Here is a 21,364-nt window from a genome sequence, read left to right as displayed (position 1 = left end):
TGTATTACACATCTGAACTGGTGGAAGCGATCAAAACTCAAGCAAAAGGGACTGAACATCATTGCCCACCACACTGAAACTGAGTTCACTGGTACCAGTGCTAACTAACATAGCCATCAAGCATTAGACAGTTTTTCTGTGCCTTCTGATGATGATGGTCTGTTGCAGTGATGAGGGGGAAAAGAGGATTTAAGTTTCTACCAGGCACAGTTGGGGTCTATTGCTACAAAAACAGCCCTTCAACAAACCTGCTAACCTGACCTGAAAAACATACTCGAGTGGTTTAATCTCTTAATGAGTCAGAGATACAAAACAAAATAATAATAACGTGCTGCGATGTTTCGATAATAAAGTACAAGCTATGGAGACAGCAAGAAGTTCCCCTTAGAGATGAGGCCCAACATAGAAATTACACATTTTCAGTTTTAAATATACATTGAAATCAATGTTCTAATTTCACCTAAAACATAGCAAATTATTGCTGAACACAGTATGTGCAACATAAGTTTTTTCAGCCGTACAAAGAAAGTGGTCATTACATGTCTAAATGTACAATTCCAACATGCAAAAGAAATGCATCACAATTGAAAAGAAATCTGTGAAATGTTTGAATGTGTAGCATGTTTGATGCGTTTAAAAGAAGAAGTGTGTGCAGTCTTTTGGTAGCCGTTGATGAATACAGATTTTATACATAAGAGACTGTTGCTGAGTCATGATCTGATTGTCTTTACTGGTCGTGATTACAGTGTCCTGTAGCCTGACCAGACTGTCCATGATAGACTGCTTCATATAAATAGGGACCAAAAAAAAAAGTAAATTGAAGAAATTCAGTTAAAGAAAGTGAATAATTCCCACCAATCCTCCTGCTCCCGTTCTCATCGCTAGTGAGTCGACCTGGACAGAGGTAATTTTCATACTTCGGCTGTTTAAAAAATTTGTTTAAAAATATGATAGACTGATAACATTAACAAAGCTATATACCACTACGGTCATACTCTTGCCTCTTCTACGTTAACGTGAAATCTATTTTCAGAAGTAAATCACACCAATTTAAGTAAGACCTTTTAATGAATTCAGATGGCCAGGCATACTTTGTAAATGTTGATAAGTGTATTTCTTTCAGTCTAACATATGATTATTACATCTGTGATATAACTGCAGGGACCACTGCAGAATCTCGCTCATGCATATAAACTGTGAAGCAAAAGTTGATGTGAGCTGTCTACGTGATTTTACACTTCCCCCTCGTATATTCAAACAAAACGTGAACCACAGGAGAATTAAAAACATCAACTTGTCCTACAAAAACCTTGCAGTCCTGGTGCCGTGTGTTGCACGTGCAAAGACTGAGTTTTGTGTATTTGAGCTATGTTACATTCTGTAAACAAAAGAAAAGAAAAAAAAAAGATTAAAGTCTGAGAACGTTTCGTATTTAACGTTACAGAAACGTCTCGCGGTCTCTGTCGGGTTCGGGGTAAGGTTCACTCAGGTCACTGTTCCTGCGCTCGGGTATTAGAGCTTGGAAAAGTTCACTAGTGGCTCTCGTCACGCTGTCGTATGACGGTGGTGAGGAGGTGGAGGACAGGTCCTCTGTCTCAGGTCCATAATTCTCCTTCATCAGGGAAGCTATGAGTCCTTCCTTCTCTGGTGGACTGCTGTCCTCTTTGGCAGCTCCCTCTGAGTTGATCTGTCGATACAGAAACGAGGCTTGTTTCAGCTGTCTCCGGACTAGGTGCCTCCTGTAGGATCTCTGTATAACCACGGCTGATACCTCCTCTTGCTTACGCCGTAGTGTCGTGGTAATGGGCTCGTAGGAGATTTTGGATGGGTTCGCCTTCATGAACTTCTCCTCCATCTGCTGCTTAAGAGCGTCCATTTCTCCCGACTCGCCCAGTACCCGCTTGGTGAAGGCGAACAAGATGTCCAGGCAGTGAATCTTGTCACCGCTCACCATGGGCAGGTCCATGGAGATCAGCTTGATTTTGTTGGGCTTAGCGATACGCAGTGGCTCTGACAGTGTATCAGCAAAATCCGAAAGCTTGGCGTACTCGATGAACTGCGTGGCCTCAGGGTCGAACTTTTCCCAAACCTCATAGAACATCTCGAAATCATCCTCGCTCAGCGGCTCAGTGCTCTCTTCTGTGGCCACGCTGAAGTTCTCCAAGATAATGGCAATGTACATGTTCACCACAATGAGAAAGGAAATGATGATGTAAGTCACAAAGAAGGTGATGCCCACCGAAGGGTTCCCACAGTTGCCCCGAGCGTTTGTGCCGGTATGTGGGATGTTGGGGTCACACTCCTCAGGGGAATTGTTTAGAATGGGACTGAGCAGACTATCCCAGCCGGCTGACGTTGTGATCTGGAAAAGGCAAATCATGCTGTTGCCGAACGTCTCAAAGTTGAACATGTCATCGATCCCCCCTTGTTTCTTCACATAGGCGAAGTTCGCCATGCCAAAAATGGCATAAATGAACATGACTAGGAACAGCAGGAGACCTATATTGAACAGTGCAGGTAAAGACATCATTAAGGCAAAGAGTAACGTTCTGATTCCTTTGGCTCCTCGAATGAGGCGGAGGATACGTCCTATTCGGGCCAGTCGGATCACTCGGAAAAGGGTGGGCGAAACAAAATATTTCTCAATGATATCCGCAAGGACGATGCCTGCAGGGAAAAAGAAAGGAAAGAAATCAGTTATATCACAAACTGTGATAAAACAAATTGCTAGGTTATGTTCACACTACAAGCCTCATTCACCCATTCCGATTTCATGCTCCAATCGGATTTGGCCGTCTTGATGGTTCCATGACCATGTATTTGTCTGTAATGTGAATGAACCTATCCCTGAAATGGCATGCTGATACATTTATGCACATCATCTCTGTCATGAGACAACTCATAAACTGGAAACTGGAAAAAGAGACCGGTTGGTAGCTCCCATGTGCATCACATTCTGCTTGTGAAGCAAACAATTTGCACACTACACGATTAGGACAAGAAGCCAGCTTGTTTACTTTTACTGCTGTACCGAACTGTTGGCTGAATGTCAAATGCATTCCTCTGCACTATGTAGTGCACATTGTAGGGTGTATAAAAACTCACAGATTGAACTGCTGTTGAACTAGTGCCCTCTCTGGGTGTAGTAATTTTAGCAATCTGTGAATTGCACTATGTAGGGAGTATGTGGCTATTTGGGATACAGCTTGAGCATTTTCTCTGTTGTACGAAAATTGCATGAAATCCAACCCGGCCCGTTCACATACTTGTGGCATACCTGTGTCAGATGTGTATCCCATGTAGGAACCGCATATGAAAGTTTGCTACAGTTGAACACAGCAGCTGTCCTTCATATGGTGTGAATTTCATGATGAATGGACCAATAGAAATGCTCCAAAATGACTTGAAATCAAATATTTTACCATTCACTTCCATTGGAAGTTAAGAGGTTTGTTCCTTCTCCTGTAAAATTATTCATGTTTTTAATTGGCCAGCAATGATATGACTTTGAAACTGGTTGCTCCAGCCGTGTCTGTAGATAAAACCCCAAACATATTATAAACAACTCAAACTGTCGGACTGTAGCCAAACACGCCATCCCCTCTGTCAAGATGCTGCTGATTTACAAGGTGCTAACACAGTTAACCATCCCCCAAGTGTTAAACTGTGCCTTTTCTGATTTGTGATGCTCTCTCCATAGACTAAGTGTGGGTGGAGGTGTTTAGTTTGACCCACAGTATTGCCCACTTGAAATATAGTCGAGGAAGGCACTGGGCTACACAACCATACGTCAGCCTTCTGGCTCCTGAGCTAACTGCCGTCAGATGCTCAGACTTCAATCACTGCCCAATCACCTGAGCTGACAGCATTGATTGCTGCAATTACCTTCACCTTAACGGAGGCGCCCCTTTTTCAGGGATGGTCACTCCATCTGCTGCTAACCCTTTGGCTTTGTTCATTCCCTCATCAGGGACATGTGAAGCATCCACGCTTAAAGCTGGCCTGGACTTATTACTTAAGCATGGTCTGCCTCTTTCTTGTTAGATATAGTGCTGCACAATTGCATTGAAGCTAGACCTTGATAAGTCAAGCCAAGGGTACATAGGCTTCACTGTAAATCTTCTCCATGTGGCTAATGAAGAGGTTTTCCAGTCTCCTGGGGAATTCCTTGCTTCCGCAGCTGTGCTACAGACAGTGTTATTTAATACGACCAAGCAAAATGAATTATATTAAGAGCTCTGTCTTTGAGTGTGCAAAGACTGTCATGTGTAATTGTCGAACACTAGTATCTCTGCATCGTCATTGTTTATTTTGGTTAGTGTGTGCTTAGTGGTATAAGGTGAACCCACAGTGAACTCAATGACCCTCAGTGACCAGGCTCAAAAAAAGAAAGCCTCTTCTGCAGCCAGATGTCTTGGCCATGCCTATGTCCATGTCGCTGAAGTGAAGTGATGATTTTCTGCTAGTAGAACTGGAGCTTTGTGTGCCACTCTGTTGCTAATATTCAAAAATTTCAGCTCTTTTTGTGACTCTTTAATAAGTAATGAGAAAAAACGAGACACAAACTGAGTCAAAAATGGCTGTAACAGGTTTTTTACAATTTTTTTTTTATTTTATTTATTTTTTAATATGTACCACCAGTTTTTTCCCTTATAGTGTTAAATCCACAAAGGCACACACCCCCCCACACAGCCTCAGCAGATTACTCTGCATACTCCCAATATAAATTATTATTTATATCTAACTTCATTTACTTACCAACCTGCATCTAGCAATCAGCCTTTTTGCGCATAAACAAAAGCATGTAACTGCGATGGATGTGGGTCAGTGTGATTACAGAAATCCTTTTTCTCTAGCTTGAGGAGAACTCATTTTAAATAGACCAGTACTGACCAGGGCAGTTCTGTACCTCCACTACGTGTCAAACACTCATCCCTTGTTTACTCACCCACAATGGACAGAATGACCACCACAAAGTCAAAGATGTTCCAGCTGATGGTGAAGAAATAGCAGCGGAGGGCGATGAGCTTGATGATGCACTCTGTGGTGAAGATGATGATGAAGGCCAGGTTGATGTTGTAGAGGATGGCCTCCATGCGAGGAGACTGTTCGTCTGTCTCCACCATCATGGTCACCATGTTGAGGAGAATGAGCAGCATTATAATGATGTCGAAGGCTTGTTTCGACACCAGATCAAAGAAGAATCCTTGCACTGAGTTCTGTATGAGAGAAAATTATGTGTTACACTTCCATTTAGGAATACAGTGAAACCTCTACTATCGTACGCCTATACTAACGAACTTTCCAAGATACGAACCGGGCATTTGAATATTTTTTGCCTCCACCAACGAACCATGACTCTAGAAACGAACCCGAGCCTCCGCCGAGCCGACGGCTGGAAATGGCCACTGACCCCAATAGGCGAGACTCCCAGCGCCCAGACTTGAGTGAGCTTTTAAGATTAGCAAATTGTAGCTTTAGCATTAGTGTAAATAGCAGACATCGAAATTCGTGCTAAGTTAAGCCATATCTACGCTTCGTCTCCCCACATTCACCGCCTACTCTCCGTTATTCCACCCAACCCCCACCTCCCGTCATACAGCCAGTGCCTGTGTTACTCCTCCAGCCAGTCGTCACGTCTTCAAGGTAGCGATGTGTAACCACTTAAAACATTTTTATTTCTTTTTTTATTACTGTTTCCACTGTATTTCTTTTTTATTTTTAGTGATGCTACATGTATTTTTTTTTTACTAATTTGAGAGTGTTGTAAACACATATCAGTGCCAGAAGGGTGACTTTCGGGGTGGGGGCTGGAACGCATTAATTGCTTTTCCATTATTTTAAATGGGGAAAATTGACTTGAGAAACAAACTTTTCCACTTAGGAAACGCCTCACGGAACAGATCAATTTCATAGGTAGAGGTTCCACTGTACATCTGCTCTGCAAACTGCTTCAAAATGACTTGGAATAAAACACTGAACGTAAGACATTTATGCCATCCCTTTTAAAAACTCCAGCAGCACTGCTGTGTCTGATCCACTCTGACCAAAACAACATACACTAACACACCACCACCACATCACTATCACCTCAGCACTGAGAATGACCTACCACCCAAATCGTACCTACTCTGAGGTGGTCCTGACCACAGAAGAACAAGGTAAAGGGGACAAACAAAGTACACAGAGAAGCAAATCTGCTACAGTCTGTAAATGTAGAACCACAGGGTGCTCCTTTATGGACAATGAAACTAATAAAGTGGAAAACGAGGGTAGAAAGTTTATTTTAATCTTATGGCTAATGGCTGGAGATGTGTGTGTGTGTGTGTGTTTGAACTTATTCTACACTCTAAACTTACTGCTCATGAAACTCTACGTGAAACAGAGACCTAAGAATCACAACATACAATCCATATTCTTCTGGTCCAGGTGCATCTGTCAGGGTTAGTTACTGTTACTCACCAAAGGCCTAGGAATTGGCTTCTGAGGTTTTTTCGAACCAAGTTTCTTCATAGCATTGTAATATTTTTTCTGTTCTTCAGTCATGAAGATATCTTGTCCACCTAAGTAAAGAGTAACTCGACTGTTATTATTCAAAGTTTTAAAATGTTAGAGTCTTTACCTGTGCCCAGACCCAGAGAAGCATAGAAAAATCTAGCGTATTAATACTCATCTTTCGTTTCTGTTGGTTGAAGTTGTCAATGATGACACCAATGAACAGGTTTAGGGTGAAGAATGATCCAAAGATGATGAAGATCACAAAATACAGGTACATATACAGGTTGACCTCCTTAATTGGCTGCTCTTCCACCTGTTCCCAAAGAGAAACGAGAAAGCTGTTATTAGAAAATGAAATTAGAATTTTCCAAAAGCTGTTTACATTAAAAAATATTCTTTATCTGATCAGTTGAGATGTAACTGAGCCTGGCCTCACTGCTTTCATTAGACAACAAGATGGTAAAAATGGTTATTACCAGCCGTCAAAGAATGACTATATCAGTAAACTAATATTTACAAAACAGTTCCACACTTACAGCTCGAGAATCCACAGCTGCATACATGATTTCCATCCAGCCTTTAAACGTCGCCTGAACAAATAAATAAACACAGACTTGAGATCAGTTGCTGCTTTTCACATGAATTTGTTTAATCATGAAAATGGAACACAGAATGAATATATGAATGAAATATCTGGGTCTTATTAATATGATCAACTCCACTTTTTTATTATGAAGATTTATTAACTTTATAGGATTGTATACTTAGGACAAGCTCAGAGTCTCGTTCATTCATTCGTCTTCTCAAACAATTCAAGAACCTAGCTATCATCTTTTAAAGATGAAACTGCAACTTTCAAATCTGTCCTGGGTCTCTTTAATATTCAACTTAATATCCACTGTCCTATTAATGAGGTGTTGACTGTTTACTCTGATGACTAAACCATGGGGAGTGAATGAGGTAGTGGTGAACAAATATAGACTTCCTAGGAAAAGGGTATATTTGCTGAATTCAGAAAGAATAAAAAAGAATGGGAAGCCCTCTTTCCAACCAAGCAAGCACTTATTAGCAAAAAAAAAATCACTACAGTCTGCCTTTTTTGCCTTGGTTATCAGTAATTATAGGCCTTTTGTGAATGGTCGAGGACTGACTATTTCTAGATGCAAATGGAAGGTTTGTATTGAGTGAAGTCAGAAGAAGGTGATGGAAAGGAGCTAAGTGACTTGTTGCTAGGCTACAGCACCAACTAAGTTAAAATGAAGAACGAAGTGCATGCACTCTCGCTGAGAACAAAATTCTGTATAATGGCCCCAGCGGCAGCTAAAAATAAAGTTCCGCTGACTTGTTGATTGATTCGTACTCGTGGACAGGCAGAGGTGGGCAGTGGGGAAAAGTAGGAAACAGAAAGAAAAGAAGTTTCATACTGAGCTCTGTGTGTGTGTGCAGTTGGTCAGGGGAGTGAGAAAAAGGGGCTAGGAAGAAAAAAGAATGTCACACACCACTTGAAGCAGTGCCAGGTAGCCTGCGCCCACGTTGTCAAAGTTGACTTTTACTTTGGTCCAGTAGTACTGCGAGTTGTTCATAGCCAGGCAATCGGTTTTATTGTTGATGTGCGTGCTATTGTAGATGAAGCCAGTGCGGTTGATACAGCGTCCAAACTTCCCAGCAAACAGGTTCACTCCCATGATGCTGAAGATCAGCCAGAAAATTAGACACACCAGCAGCACGTTCATTATGGAGGGGATGGCCCCGATCAGAGCGTTCACCACCACCTGATTCCCATGGAAACAAATGGGTATTAGACACGATGCACATCTGCCGGCGTATGCCAACAACATTTGGACGCTGCTGGTCAAAAAGCATCTTTTGTTGATTATTTATTTATTTATTTATTTATTTAAATGAAAATAAATGTTCTGCTCATTGCATTGCACACCGTAACTAACCCCAACCGACTTCTGCATTGGTAAGTTATGGTGGGTTTTTGTTTGGGTCCCATTTTGTAACTTAAATTGTTGTTAAATTTCATAAAAATCTCTAATTTGACCAATGGTGTCCAAATATTTGCCTGAAAATGTATTCTTCTACATCAGCACATTTACTGTTTCATTTGTATTTATGATTCTTCTGCCAAATAAATTGTATGTATGATGGAAGAATCCATTTTGTGATGGTCTTATGTATCCATATGAGGAATACACTGAACAAGCAAAACACTAAAAGCTTTCAGCACAGAGAAAGAAATGAGTCATTGTCAGTGAGATGTTTTTTTTTTTTTAGCTGTTGTGAATGGATATATAGGACCATCTTAATAGCGCTCGGGGTAATACTGTAATACTGGCTGTTAGGCAGGTGGCGTTATAGAATAACAACAGGAGACTGACAGAGCATCAGAGCACAAAGTGAGCAGAGAAATCTGGCAAATATAGAGCCATTTATTAGTGTCTGACCGCAACAGAGCTGGAGGCCATTCCTAGAAGAGCACTTTAATTCCAACAGGCTTCAGATGAATGACTTCTTGAAGTTTTGCATTTTTAATAAAGATAACTAAGATCTCATGTACAAGCTGCGGAAAGTGTGGAGGTTTGGTTTGCTGTGTCTAAGTGGTGCAAGTTTAGCCAAATTGTCAGATGAAGAAAACTGTCACAATGGGATCTGCCACCCAGTTGATCTTCTGAGAATGAGGCTGCACTTTCTTTAGCCATGTAAAGAAAGCAGTGTGCCTCTGGCAGCAGCTGTTAAAGCACTGTGACGTCTAATCGTATTTGCCAGATTTACAGCGACTGAGGGGGAATTCCGTTCCCCTCAGCCTCACTCTCACACGGCATGCAAATCTAATGCACTGGAATTCAATTTGCTCTTCAGTCTGTGGGTTTTCAACAGATACGGGCTCCATACTACAGATTATTAGTGATTTAGAGCTGAATAAACAGACGCATCATTAGGAATGACCCCATGTTTTTCAGATTTAAAAGAAAACCCAGAAAGCTTCTCCACTTTGGGTAGTACAAGGTGGATGACCTTCTAACACTGGCTCTGTGAGTGATGAAACACTCTGTGAGTGAAAAAATAAAGGAAAAGAGAGCCTCCAGTGAACAAACTGCCCGTGCTTGACACTCAATTACTACGATACTGATGATACCTCACAGCATATACACACTGCTGTTTATCATATTTATCTTTCTTATTGTTTTCCCCTTCAGTCGCTTAATGGCTCGACCCCAGATTTTACTAAACAAGGGCAGAAGTTATATCAAATTCACTGTTTTTAATACTGTAATGAAATGAAGAAAAAAGTCATTATCAACAGCATTAATGTTTAATAAATGCTATCACTTATAAAGTTAAAAGTGCTCTGTATCCTAGAGTAGCAGACATTTTAATAGCATTGGACAATATGGTAATATGCAATAATATGTTGATGAATTAAAAAAGAGTAATTATAGAAGGTAATACTGGCAGGATGTTTCAGTTCCAGATTAGTCCGACTGTGGATTAAATAAATCAAGGATGATTGAAACCTCAAAGAACAGTGACATTTACAAACAGAGGCCTTTTACAATTATATTACTGATGATTGTGCTGGAATCTGGAAGAGAGGTTATGACACTAACTAAAAAGTATTAATGTGGTGAGAAAAACATTGTTTTAACACGACCTTGCTGATTTAGTTGATGTAGGTATATTAACCGTTTGGAAATGAATGTGAATGAAGTGAATCAGCACTGAGCTGATTTTTATCTCTGCTTAATGAGGAGAATTTAATTTCAGCAATTGTTTCTAAAAGTAGAAGTAAATTCCTTTGGTTTTTCAACAAAAATGCACTGAACTCTTGCTCTTCACTGAAAGTGAGAAAATGGCTACGGCTGACAGAGAAGTGTCAGAGAGAGAAAGAGAGGAAAAACTCTTACCCTCATGCCTTCAAATCTGGATAGAGCTCTTAGTGGCCTGAGAGCCCTGAGGGTCCTAAGTGATTTGATGGCAGCGAAGTCAGAGTAGCCTAGTGTGTTGGCTACGAGGCTTACTAAAGACACCTAAAAGGGGACAGAGAGTGGAGGAGATAGAAAAGATAGAGATGCAGTGTTAGCGAGCTGACAAAACCTGCTGGGCAAAGGGCTTGAGCATTTCCTGTGAAAGCAAACGGAGAGGCCTCTGTGGCTCGGTCTGTGGTTGTAAAAACAGAAGAGGTTAAATAATCGAACTCAATTGGGCTTGGATCTGTTATTTTTGCTGATTTCTTTTCCCATGTTTGATCAAGTCCTGCTGAGGAAGTAAAAAGTGTTAAAAAAAACCAAGAGGGTGTGTGTCCTTCCTCCCAAAGCCCTAGGTAAACCTGGAGGGTGAAAACGTTTATTCAGTGGCCAAACAATCAAAACAAACAGAGTACGGGAGTGGCTGGCGGCGCCATGTATGGGAGGTCCTTACCCTCATGCCCGCAAAGCGAGAAACGGCCCGTAGTGGCCTCAGTGCCCGGAGGGTCCTTAGGACTCGCACGGTGCCAATTTGGTCATAACTGAGGGCACGTGCCAACATGCCAATCAGTGAAATCTGTGTGAATTGAATTATAGTTTTTTCAGTTAATGTCAAGATTACAACGGTCCCCTCAACATTTATACTGCATTATTTCAACAGGAAGACCTCGTCAATAAAACAAAATAAGCAATGAATAATAGTACCTAACGAGAGGGGTTTTACAGTCTACAACACAGGAAACCTCGCTTTTTATCTTTCAAAATTAAACCAAGCCATAAAAGTATGACGAGCGTGTGGTTTGTGGCATTGTGTTAATGAATTTTATTAAGATAAGGGCAGCAGGGCTTTGAGCCCATAGGGAACAATCAGTATAACTGCTTAGATTACATTCATAATGATTTATGAAGAGTGCAGGCGGCCTGCTGTGGGACTGAGGGAGTAAAACCTTGGGTTATCTCTTCACAGTGGAGACTTACTACACAAGCGCTGGAGTGCCATTTGCTCTCATGCATAATATTTGTGGAGGCATTAAAACAGTGCTGAGAGCTATCAAACGATTAAACCCATCACTCTTGTCATCATATATTTCACACTGCGATCTTGGCTGTGATTATCACTATTATTTCTGGTTAACTCAGCTTTTGCTTGTTTTGTTTCAGTGGGGATCCACTGGATTCCTTTGGCTTTCTTATTGTCCAATGGTAATGGTCTTGTAGAGTATGTGGTGTGTACAGAAAAGGGAAATCTTCTGAATTTCTTCCTCCAGAGCCTTGTAACCATCCAAATATTAGGCTTCTGTCAGTGTCTGCTAAAGAACTGACTATGAAACATGAAGTTGTATCAACGACAGGCTGTAGATTTAGTCTCATTTTAGTTAAGTATTATCCTGCTATTCATGGCTATTTTTTTTAAACGGATGTTGACAAGACTTTTCATTCCTCTTTTCACTTTTGTGTGTGTTGTAAAAAGTCTGATGCACTTGTCAGCTCTACGTCTGATGTTTTTGCCTCTAGGCAGAGGGTCAGCCCATTGAGTCTATTGCCAGCACTACTTCTATGGATATAGGTTAAGTCTTCGTCAGATTTCAGGGACTCTCCAGACAGTTTCATATCTCTGCAGTCTTGTGTATTATTCATTCTGTCCCGAGAAAAGTTTACCTTGTTTGATAGATACTTTGTCACACTTATCTAGTCTGAAATCTGTACAGCTGTCAGTAAATGTACTCACTATGTTAATTTCTTGTTCAGGAGTACCGTCTCTTTAGCACAGAATTTCTGGCCACGTATAGCAGATGGCTGTGTTTCTTTTGCACACTACGTTCTCACTGTTGATAGTGGAATAAGCACCAGACCGCAGTGGTGACAAAACTTGCCTGGGACAAGTTTTTGTTGTTATTATTAGTATTATTATAATTATTGTGGAGGTTGCACTAATAATAATTTAATTTTAATCAAGGAAATCATACGTTGGACAAACGTTGTCAGACGTTGAACAAACGTTTTGTTGTTGTTTCAAGGCATAAGGTTTACTCCACAGTCCACACAGTCCTTAGTCACAAAGTGGTGTTACAGTGTTGACTAGAACAGTCTTTTTTTCACAGCTTTTATGGATATGAGGATATTGAATTTTCAAAGGTATGCATTTGGAAATAAACTATTTGTAACATATTCAAACACAAAATTCTATATAATAAAAATGATTGCATAAATCACTGGCATACAATGCTGTTTTACTAAGGCCAAAGGATTATTCTCCTGCTATCAATATTTCAAGCCTGTGTGATACATAAAATTAGATATTTCTAATGCACTAGTGAATAATGCATAACAAATGACAGGGTATCATTTAAACACTAGGCTGGACTTCTGAGTGCCAGTTTCAAATGAAATTCCAAAAATCAAGCAAAAAGAAGCAAGCATTACAGACTTCATAGGCTTATTTCCTTAATTTACAAAAAAAACCACAAAGAACTGTCAGTGTTTCAGTCGTGACTTTGAATTTTTTTTTGCTTGATTTGTAAGATACTCCACAAATTCTAAATCCTCAGTTCCAGCTGAATTTCATGCTACTAAACAACACATGACTGATTCCCAGTGTTTATAGACGACAGGCACATTCTGAGATGAGGACAATGAAATTTCACTTACATCAACGATTAGAAAGTCCAGCCAGCACCAGTAGTTAGTGAAGTACTTCTTAAAGCCATATGCAATCCATTTCAGTGCCATTTCCAAGATGAAGATGTAGGTGAAAATCTTGTCAGCAAACTCCAACACTATTTTGACCACTTTTCTTTGTTCGATGTAAATGTCTTCAAATGCCTGTCAACAGAAGACACAGATGAGACTGAAGTCGAGAGGAAATCTGAAGCAACCGACACGGACCATCTGTTAACATGTGACAACCACAACTCAAATCGGCGGTCAAGCCTCAAGCCAGATAAAGTGGCTAAAAAAATGGAATTTGTCATTTATTTTACAGAAAAATATTTTCTATATTTGTAGTGACAGACAATAACACAATTTAATGAGAAAACAGTCACCAGAATGAGTAGCAACAATTATTTATGAAATAATATTTTTAGATGTTTTTATAAACGTTAACTTGTATGAGATGAAGAATCATATTATGTTTCAGTCCAAGAATGAATCTGTCTGTGTGTAGGGTGGTCTACCACTACCACGCATTCATTCATTCATTATCTGTAACCCTTATCCAGTTCAGGGTCGCGGTGGGTCCAGAGCCTACACTGAATCATTGGGCGCAAGGCGGGAATACACCCTGGAGGGGGCGCCAGTCCTTCACAGGGCAACACAGACACACCCACACATTCACTCACACACTCACACCTACAGACACTTTTGAGTCGCCAATCCACCTACCAACATGTGTTTTTGGACTGTGGGAGGAAACCCACGCGAACACAGAGAGAACACACCATACTCCTCACAGACAGTCACCTGGAGCGGGAATCGTACCCACAACCTCCAGGTCCCTAGAGCTGTGTGACTGTGACACCTACCTGCTGCACCACCGTGCCAAGCCACTAGGCACTAATCGGTTTTTAAAATATTATCAATATAATAGCAGTTTCATAATGTGAAGGAAATTAACCAGAGAAAACAGCTGAATCTCAGTCAGAATATTGGTGAGAACAATGGCAGTTAGGGATTTTCCACAAATCAACTCTTGGTGTAAGTTTGGAACAATAACATATAATGGCAATTAGATTACTTTCGGTTTCACAAGATAATTCCCAACGTGTTTAATGTGTGTGTGTGTGTGTGTGTATGTGTGTGCGCACACCCTAAATACACATGCTTCACACCCCATAATCCTGTGCTCCTGCTGCAACTGCTTCGGCTGCCCAACGCCTTCCACATTGATGAACACACAGAGGTCAGCACATAGCTCTTCAAAACCTTCCACAAACTTGAGACCCCACACCTACCTTCTGCACTGACCTTGTATTAACCATGTATTACAAATCTATTAAATTATAAATAATCATTTTATAACAGACATTCATGAACTTCATTCGTAATAAAGCAATAAACTTACTTTATTATAAACAATTAATTTGCTCACCAGGACTTTGATCACTGTTACTCCAAATATAAGGGTGAATCCCATGTCAACACTTAGCCCTACCACTTAGCCCTCCTCCTCCCCCCTTTTGCCTAGAGACAGAGGTGTCTCAATTTCTGTTGGGAAAGAGGGGTAGGGCTAAATAACACTTGAAACAAAGGCTGTTCAGGGGCACACTTCAAATAAAGGGCTATGGATGACTTAAGGAAATCAGCGGCAAGATGCGGGCGCAAGAGGCCAAATAAAACCACAATATCAGTATTTTCTCCTTTAATAAACTATGATAATCACAATATTACCTTCGTTTCATGTCGTTTAAGTGCATTATATCCCTTTACAAAATAACATACATAAGTCATAGAAGTGCTGCTCTTGTTTGTGTTCTGAGGATATATCAGACTCCTGAGGGGTCGTCATCTTTCGTAGGGAAAGATTTTAAACACTACAACTTGTTACTCAGTTCCATGGGCCAAATAACACTTGAAAACAAGGGGTAAGGGTAAAAATAAGAAATGGGATTCGCTGTAATATAACTAGAATAGGATAGATAAGCCCATACATAACCTCAGTAAACTCTCCTAGGCATTATAATAGGAGATGAGGAGAGTAGAGACTCCGTCGTTGCTACTCTGGTCTCAGCACAGCAGAATCTTTACTATGTCACTTTTAGAGGAGGGTAGGAAGCCACATCCCCTCCATCCCCCTCTCCATTGATTCAGTTCAGTGCTGTAAAAATGAATTACACTAGAGGGAGTCCCAGGAACAAAAAACCCAAATCTTACGTAGGCAGAAATTTGTCAATTTGTGTGTGTGTGTGTTCACAGCCATAGATGGGTTAAATGCAGAAGGCATATTTCATTATGTATGGCATCAACAGATTTTGTCCATAGACAACAAAGAGTAAGAATTCTGTGTCACCAAATGACATCATCATAGTGTGAAGCCCTAGTGTAGGGATTCTGACTTTGGCTGGTCCCATTTGATTTGCACATATTTTCAATAATATTGAGCATTCACAAGGTCACATCTACAGGGTTCTCTTAAATATTTAGTGCATCCTTACACCACAGAGTATGTTTCTAAGCTGCTAATGTGAGACGCTGCATGCACTAATGCACAGTATATTGTATCCTGGGAGTCATTACGAAAGTCAGCAATAAGCATCTGTGGACATTTGCCTCTCCATTGGTTTCGGCCGACTTCAGCTGTTTTGGCTTTTTTTCCTGCTTTTTTTTTTTTCGCTTACTTTTTGCTTTCCACGTGTGATCATTCAACTCCATGCCTGAAAGCGCAGCTGTTTGCTGAGGAGGTGTTGGTAAATGCCACCAAAATACCAGCCAGTCTAGTTCACACCTGGCATCCAGGCCATTCCCACAGACCAGTGACATTAGCCTCTCTTTGTGAGTCACTCAACAACAAAAGGCACTCCGGTGCTGTTAGCAGGCTTCTATACGGCAAGAAAGTTAAAGGTTTCGAAGCATTACACAGTAGCCATGAACTTTTTCGTTCTGACATTTGTTGACTCCTTCTCTGGGCGCTCCTTTAAAAGGGCCACAGTCGGTAGTGAAATACTGAATGTTCGTGGGCTGTATGGATCATTCGGCTCCTGGCGGCTCTCAAACCACAGCCTTTTGTTTCACTCCAGAATCCTCTCTCCCTTCGTCACCAGAATTCCAGAAGTCTACCGCATCAAATTGATCACTTTTGGCAACATACTGGAAAAAGTGGCTTTGCAATAAAGTATAACTAAAGAGGAGATTATTTTGCAGTTTCTCTAGTGGCTAGCGGCATCTGTTAGTAGTGATTAATGTCAGCTGAAAGCTGTGCTTTTGTTGTTTTGCCACAGCTCTCCCATGGAGACGCCTGGTTCTGGAAGTTGAGTAGGCAGCAGGCAGTCTGGCTCCCCCCAGCCAGCTAAAACACACAGCCTGCTGACTCTGCCCCTGGAAACTGCTCCAGGGTCAGCCTCATTATGTATTTTGTAGTCACTGAGATTGGGGCAATTCAGGAGGGAATAGTTTTCTTTGGGCCAGCTTAAATGTGGGGTAGACCTTCCTCCTATTTCTGCTCTGCTTTCAAGACATAACAACTATGCAGTACCAAATGGGGGAAAAATATCAGTAAACAGGTTTTTCATCACTGATATTTGGGTGAAAACACCACAGCAGGAGAGTTCAGTGTTTGGGTGAGAAACAGATGCAAGACTGAAGTTACCCCTCAGAAACCGTGCTTACAGCAAGAAGTAAAACAAAAGCATTAGAGATACACAATGATCCTACAATCATCTCAATATCAGCAGACCACTGTATTACCACTGGGCAGATGTTTACAAGAGAAAAATATATATGGCCCACTCTGTAACTGCACTAAAATATCTGCATTTGAAAGTGTTGCATCACTTTCAGACATCAATTCCCATATCAGTGCATCAAAAAAAAATGTAATAAAGATTTTTCACAAATAACTTTAGTGAGAATTACTGAATTTCTGATGAAAACAGCTTCTAAATTGTCAGTAGAAGAGAAACGGATTCAGACTGTTTGCACAACGTATGTCATTGTGTCATCCAGTGAAAGAGTAAAACAAACTGACTGTAAGGAATAAGGTTTAGACGGTCAGGTCATGGTTAACATCTGCTTTTGTACTGCTGACACTCACCAGAGCACCACTGCTGAGCAGGATCATGAAGATGATGAAGGTTTCGAACCAGCTGTGCTCCACTATCTGATAGCAGGTCTTTCTCAGCCTCCACCACACCCCGCCCAGCCCCTCGTTAGTGTTGATATTACAGCACTGGAAGTGACGCACACACACTAACACAAAGGGGGAACACAAACAATATCAGAAGACTAGAACTCTCAAAATGGAAAACAAAAAAGAACATATATTCAAATGTAATACACTGCGATGTAAGTTTCGGGGCTCAGATAAAGAAACAAGTCTTCAGGAATTACCAAACGGCTCGGCCACTGAGACACGGCTGTTAGTGGCATGATCCCAAGTAGCATCAATGACTCTTTAAAAGCCTTCCATCTATAACAATAGGTCGCTGCCATCAAATCACATTTGAGCCTCCCATGGGCGTCAAAGCATCTCCATTACCGGTATTCGAGCTTCTCCAAATTAACTTATTGCCTGTAAACTTAATAACAGGATTATGGTAACAGGGTCCTCTCAACTCAATTTGTGCTGGCGCTTCAGCTCTCTATTGGAAGGCTTAGACGTTTTAGCAGCGCGGCTTCGTCGTTTGTCTAGCAATTACACAAAGCAAAATCAAGAAGCCCAAGGATTACACCCGAGCCTAAAAGTTAGAACGGGGTCTGTATTTCCCAGGAAAGTATTTTACATTAACACCAGCACTGATCCGATTTGGCAGTGAACATGGCAAGAACACGGACTACATTAAGAGCATGTCTCAGCACTTATGCAACACAGTTTATAAATGTCACACTGAGCTGGCCTTTTCTCTCTCTCTCTCTCTCTTGTTCACAAACATGAAGTAATTTGGTGATTGGAGATGTACCCAAATGTTCTACTGTAAACTGGGAGAAGCCCAGGAATTTCTTATAAATAATTTATATCTTTAAACACATAAAACATAGAAACTCCACCAATAATTATCTGAATCATATTGTTACAGACTGATAATCGCTTTGAAAATATAGACTTGATTATATTTGTCCGATATTTTAAATGGATACATTATTTTTCACATTTGTGACTTTGCAGAGTGGTTTCTCACATCAGTCCTCAACACCCACAAAGTCAGACACTGAGCACCAGTGAAATACAGAGAATCCCTGACCTGAGCTGGATATAACATCTCTGTAGTGATAATGAAGGTGGATGTAGACCCAATTACATTACATTAACAGAACATATTTTTCAACTAAAGACAATTATCTCTCTCCAGGAAAAGAAGGAAATGATAAATCTGGCATTTTATTCAATTTAACTGAACATGAGACACATCTGTTGTGTGTAATATATAAATTGACTAAAGGCAATATTTAAATATACCTTTAACAAATAAAATCAAGGCATGGAATTAAACTGGCTGTAAACTTCCGCTCCACAGTTTACTGTGCATTGTGCAATACTATGGAATCATATGGTCTGTTGGGGGGGAGGCGGGGGTTGCAATTTATTTTAGGGTGAACATTTTCAACATCCAACATTGTGTTAAAAGCACCAATGGCAATGTGTAATAGGATACACGTGAATGTAACTCAGGCTGTACAAGTTTTAGCTGTTTAACGTGGCTATTGATTATGGGCTTTATGAAGCTACATACAACGTCAAACCTTCACTCCTCACTGACCTATTCACTAAAACAACCCCAACAGCCCTCTTTAAGAACTACTGTGGCTGCTGATCTGCATGTTTGAGAATTTCATGTTTGACGGGTGAATCAATGGCTTCTGAAAATTGAATATGAAGCATCAGTCATCATCAGATTAGAGGCTTGTTTTATTCCTGACAGGCATTTTCAGATCTGTGCTGATGCAGGACACTCAATTTAATGCCCCATTGCTCTTTTAAATGTCAGCTAATTGTTTAATATTTTATATTAAATAGCCTCCACTCAGAGAGATGACAGTCAACAGCATGCTCCATCTGAAGATGTTTGCTCCCGCCATGTTTGTGGTGATCAGAAACAACTGCCATCACAATAAGTGCTCCTCTACCTGTAGTGAACAAGCCCGGGATAAAAAAATTCACGTAATACATTTACAATTTAAGTATACTCAAGTGAGCAAGCTCTGACAATGTGGCAGTATAATTTTCACCGTAATTATAAAACATGATCGGAAAACACTGCCTGCACTTTGCAGAGTATGAATATCACAAGATTGGACTACAATTATTTTTGTTTTGGTGCGACAGCATGCATAAAATATCAGGGCATTAAAAAGAAAACATTATAATACTGGATTATAGAAAATAATAAATATATTATGATTAATATTTCATTGCCATCTACACTGCTTTTTTCTTTTTACAAGTCTTACAAGTTCTTTTTTCTTTAGGGTCAAATTAGAGCAGCTATGACAAATGTGATTTGTCACGATTAATTACACAATGCAGTTAGTCACAATTTATTGAATAAAATTTATAAAATGAATGTATTTGTTCACTAATCAGGTCTTAGATCTAAGCAAACGATCACTCTTTTTGAAAATTGACAGTTTTCTCTCAGATGTTTTCAGCTAATTGTTTAACTTCCTTTAAAATAAACCCAGACAACAGTGTTTCTGACTTCATGAAACATACTTACCATCAGGGAAGCAATTGTCAGGATCCATGTCCTCTTCAGCCATCTCAGAGTATTCATCTTCCTCTTCTCCAGGCTTCCTCAGGTCAACTGTGCTGCCCTCTGATAGGCTGATGTCATCGGTCTGAAAGCCAAGAGAACCAATCAGTCTGTTGATTGCTTCCGTAGCACTTATAAAACTCTTACATGACACTTGTGCTGAGAGGCAGCAATACTGCAATGAAGGCTAACAAACTCAGGGGGTATTCTCTTTACTTTACACAGAGCAAAAGAAATCTTGCACTGTGTCCTTTGCAGGAATATATATATATGTTTTTTTGCCTATGAGAAATTTTAGATCTAGAGAACACTGCCCAACGACACTTAATTTGAACTCAAGGGTTATGCAGCCACAGTGAAGCCTTAAAATAACAGGCCTTTACATGACCTTCTGACCATGTGACCTTTTATTACTTCAGCCTCGTGGAAAAGAACTCGCCTTGTCTCTGATCGGCACCAGACTTTTGTTCTTCTATCTATTATTTTGTGTGTAAGACTGTTACACGTCTGAGATTAGCATGAGACAGCTAAATGATAATTCAAACAACCAAACAATCATTCATTGTCTGTACGTTCTTATCCAGTTCAGGGTCGCGATGGGTCCGAAGCCTACGCGGAATCAGGAAACCCACACAGACACTGGAAGAACACAACAGTCTCCTCACAGACAGTCACCCGGAGTGGGGATAAACAGAATCCGATTCGAGGGGTTCATCGTTCAGTAGAGTGAGAAGTTGCGGTATTTATTAAAAACAGTTGTATTAATCAGATCTCAAGTTAAACATCAAATCCCGGCTAATAAAATGGTTGCGACATCCTGTACACAACAGAAATCTGCAATTATGTCTTAAAGTTTGAAAAGAGTTAAACTGAAGTCATGCATCATTCTCCAGTGGGCATCATCAGTCATAAGCAGATTTCTCTATGAGTATCATTAATGGCATATTTGAAAATCCTTAATATCATACCCTAAACCTAATATATTTTGTCCTGTGTACATTTCCCCACTCCAGAATCTTCTAAATTAAAAGCTGCTCATTGTAAATTAATTGTAAACACTTCTTCATATTCGTTACTCAATAAGCTACCAATCCTGTGCATTGAAACAAAAATACATGTTAATAAGGAAAACAATAATTTTTCTAGAATATTTAGGTTAAACAAGGCCTCACAGTTTCACTGTGAAAGCCAAAAAAATACTATTCAATTCTCTCATAGATACATCTGTTTATAATATTGGCAATTATGGTATAGTCCTCCACAGAGAATATTTAGTGTGTAATCTCAGACATCCTCTTCTACTGATAAAAGTAAAACCACTAATATATACACACACACACTTCGGATCAGTGCCATTCAAACTTGAATGCATTTTTTTCAGTCTGGAAATATGATACTAATTTACAGTGCTGGAGAGTAATTGTTGTATTAACTCTATGCCAACACAGCCATTCTGATTCAGTTCTGCTGAAGCTGGCTTGGTTTCAAACA

The 21,364-nt window shown here is 40.3% G+C and overlaps 1 protein-coding gene across 1 annotated transcript in view; it reads right to left on the bottom strand.

The window, feature by feature from the left end:
* Positions 1–534: 534 nt before the first annotated feature.
* The window catches only part of scn5lab (sodium channel, voltage gated, type V-like, alpha b), a 173,653-nt gene continuing 152,823 nt past the window's right edge, over positions 535–21,364 (bottom strand). The window contains exons 18-27 of the mRNA XM_066682864.1: positions 19,838–19,958; positions 17,218–17,372; positions 13,119–13,292; positions 10,410–10,532; positions 7,998–8,270; positions 7,035–7,088; positions 6,670–6,811; positions 6,463–6,563; positions 4,949–5,219; positions 535–2,667 (exon numbers count right to left, since the gene is read on the bottom strand). Of these exons, the coding sequence (XP_066538961.1) occupies positions 1,439–2,667; positions 4,949–5,219; positions 6,463–6,563; positions 6,670–6,811; positions 7,035–7,088; positions 7,998–8,270; positions 10,410–10,532; positions 13,119–13,292; positions 17,218–17,372; positions 19,838–19,958 (2,643 nt within the window). The 3' untranslated portion in view covers positions 535–1,438. The remainder of the gene's footprint in view (positions 2,668–4,948; positions 5,220–6,462; positions 6,564–6,669; positions 6,812–7,034; positions 7,089–7,997; positions 8,271–10,409; positions 10,533–13,118; positions 13,293–17,217; positions 17,373–19,837; positions 19,959–21,364) is intronic.

This window comes from Hoplias malabaricus, chromosome 10 (genome assembly GCF_029633855.1).
Source record: "Hoplias malabaricus isolate fHopMal1 chromosome 10, fHopMal1.hap1, whole genome shotgun sequence".
NCBI classification, from domain to species: domain Eukaryota; kingdom Metazoa; phylum Chordata; class Actinopteri; order Characiformes; family Erythrinidae; genus Hoplias; species Hoplias malabaricus.
This window is presented reverse-complemented; position numbering and strand designations above follow the sequence as displayed.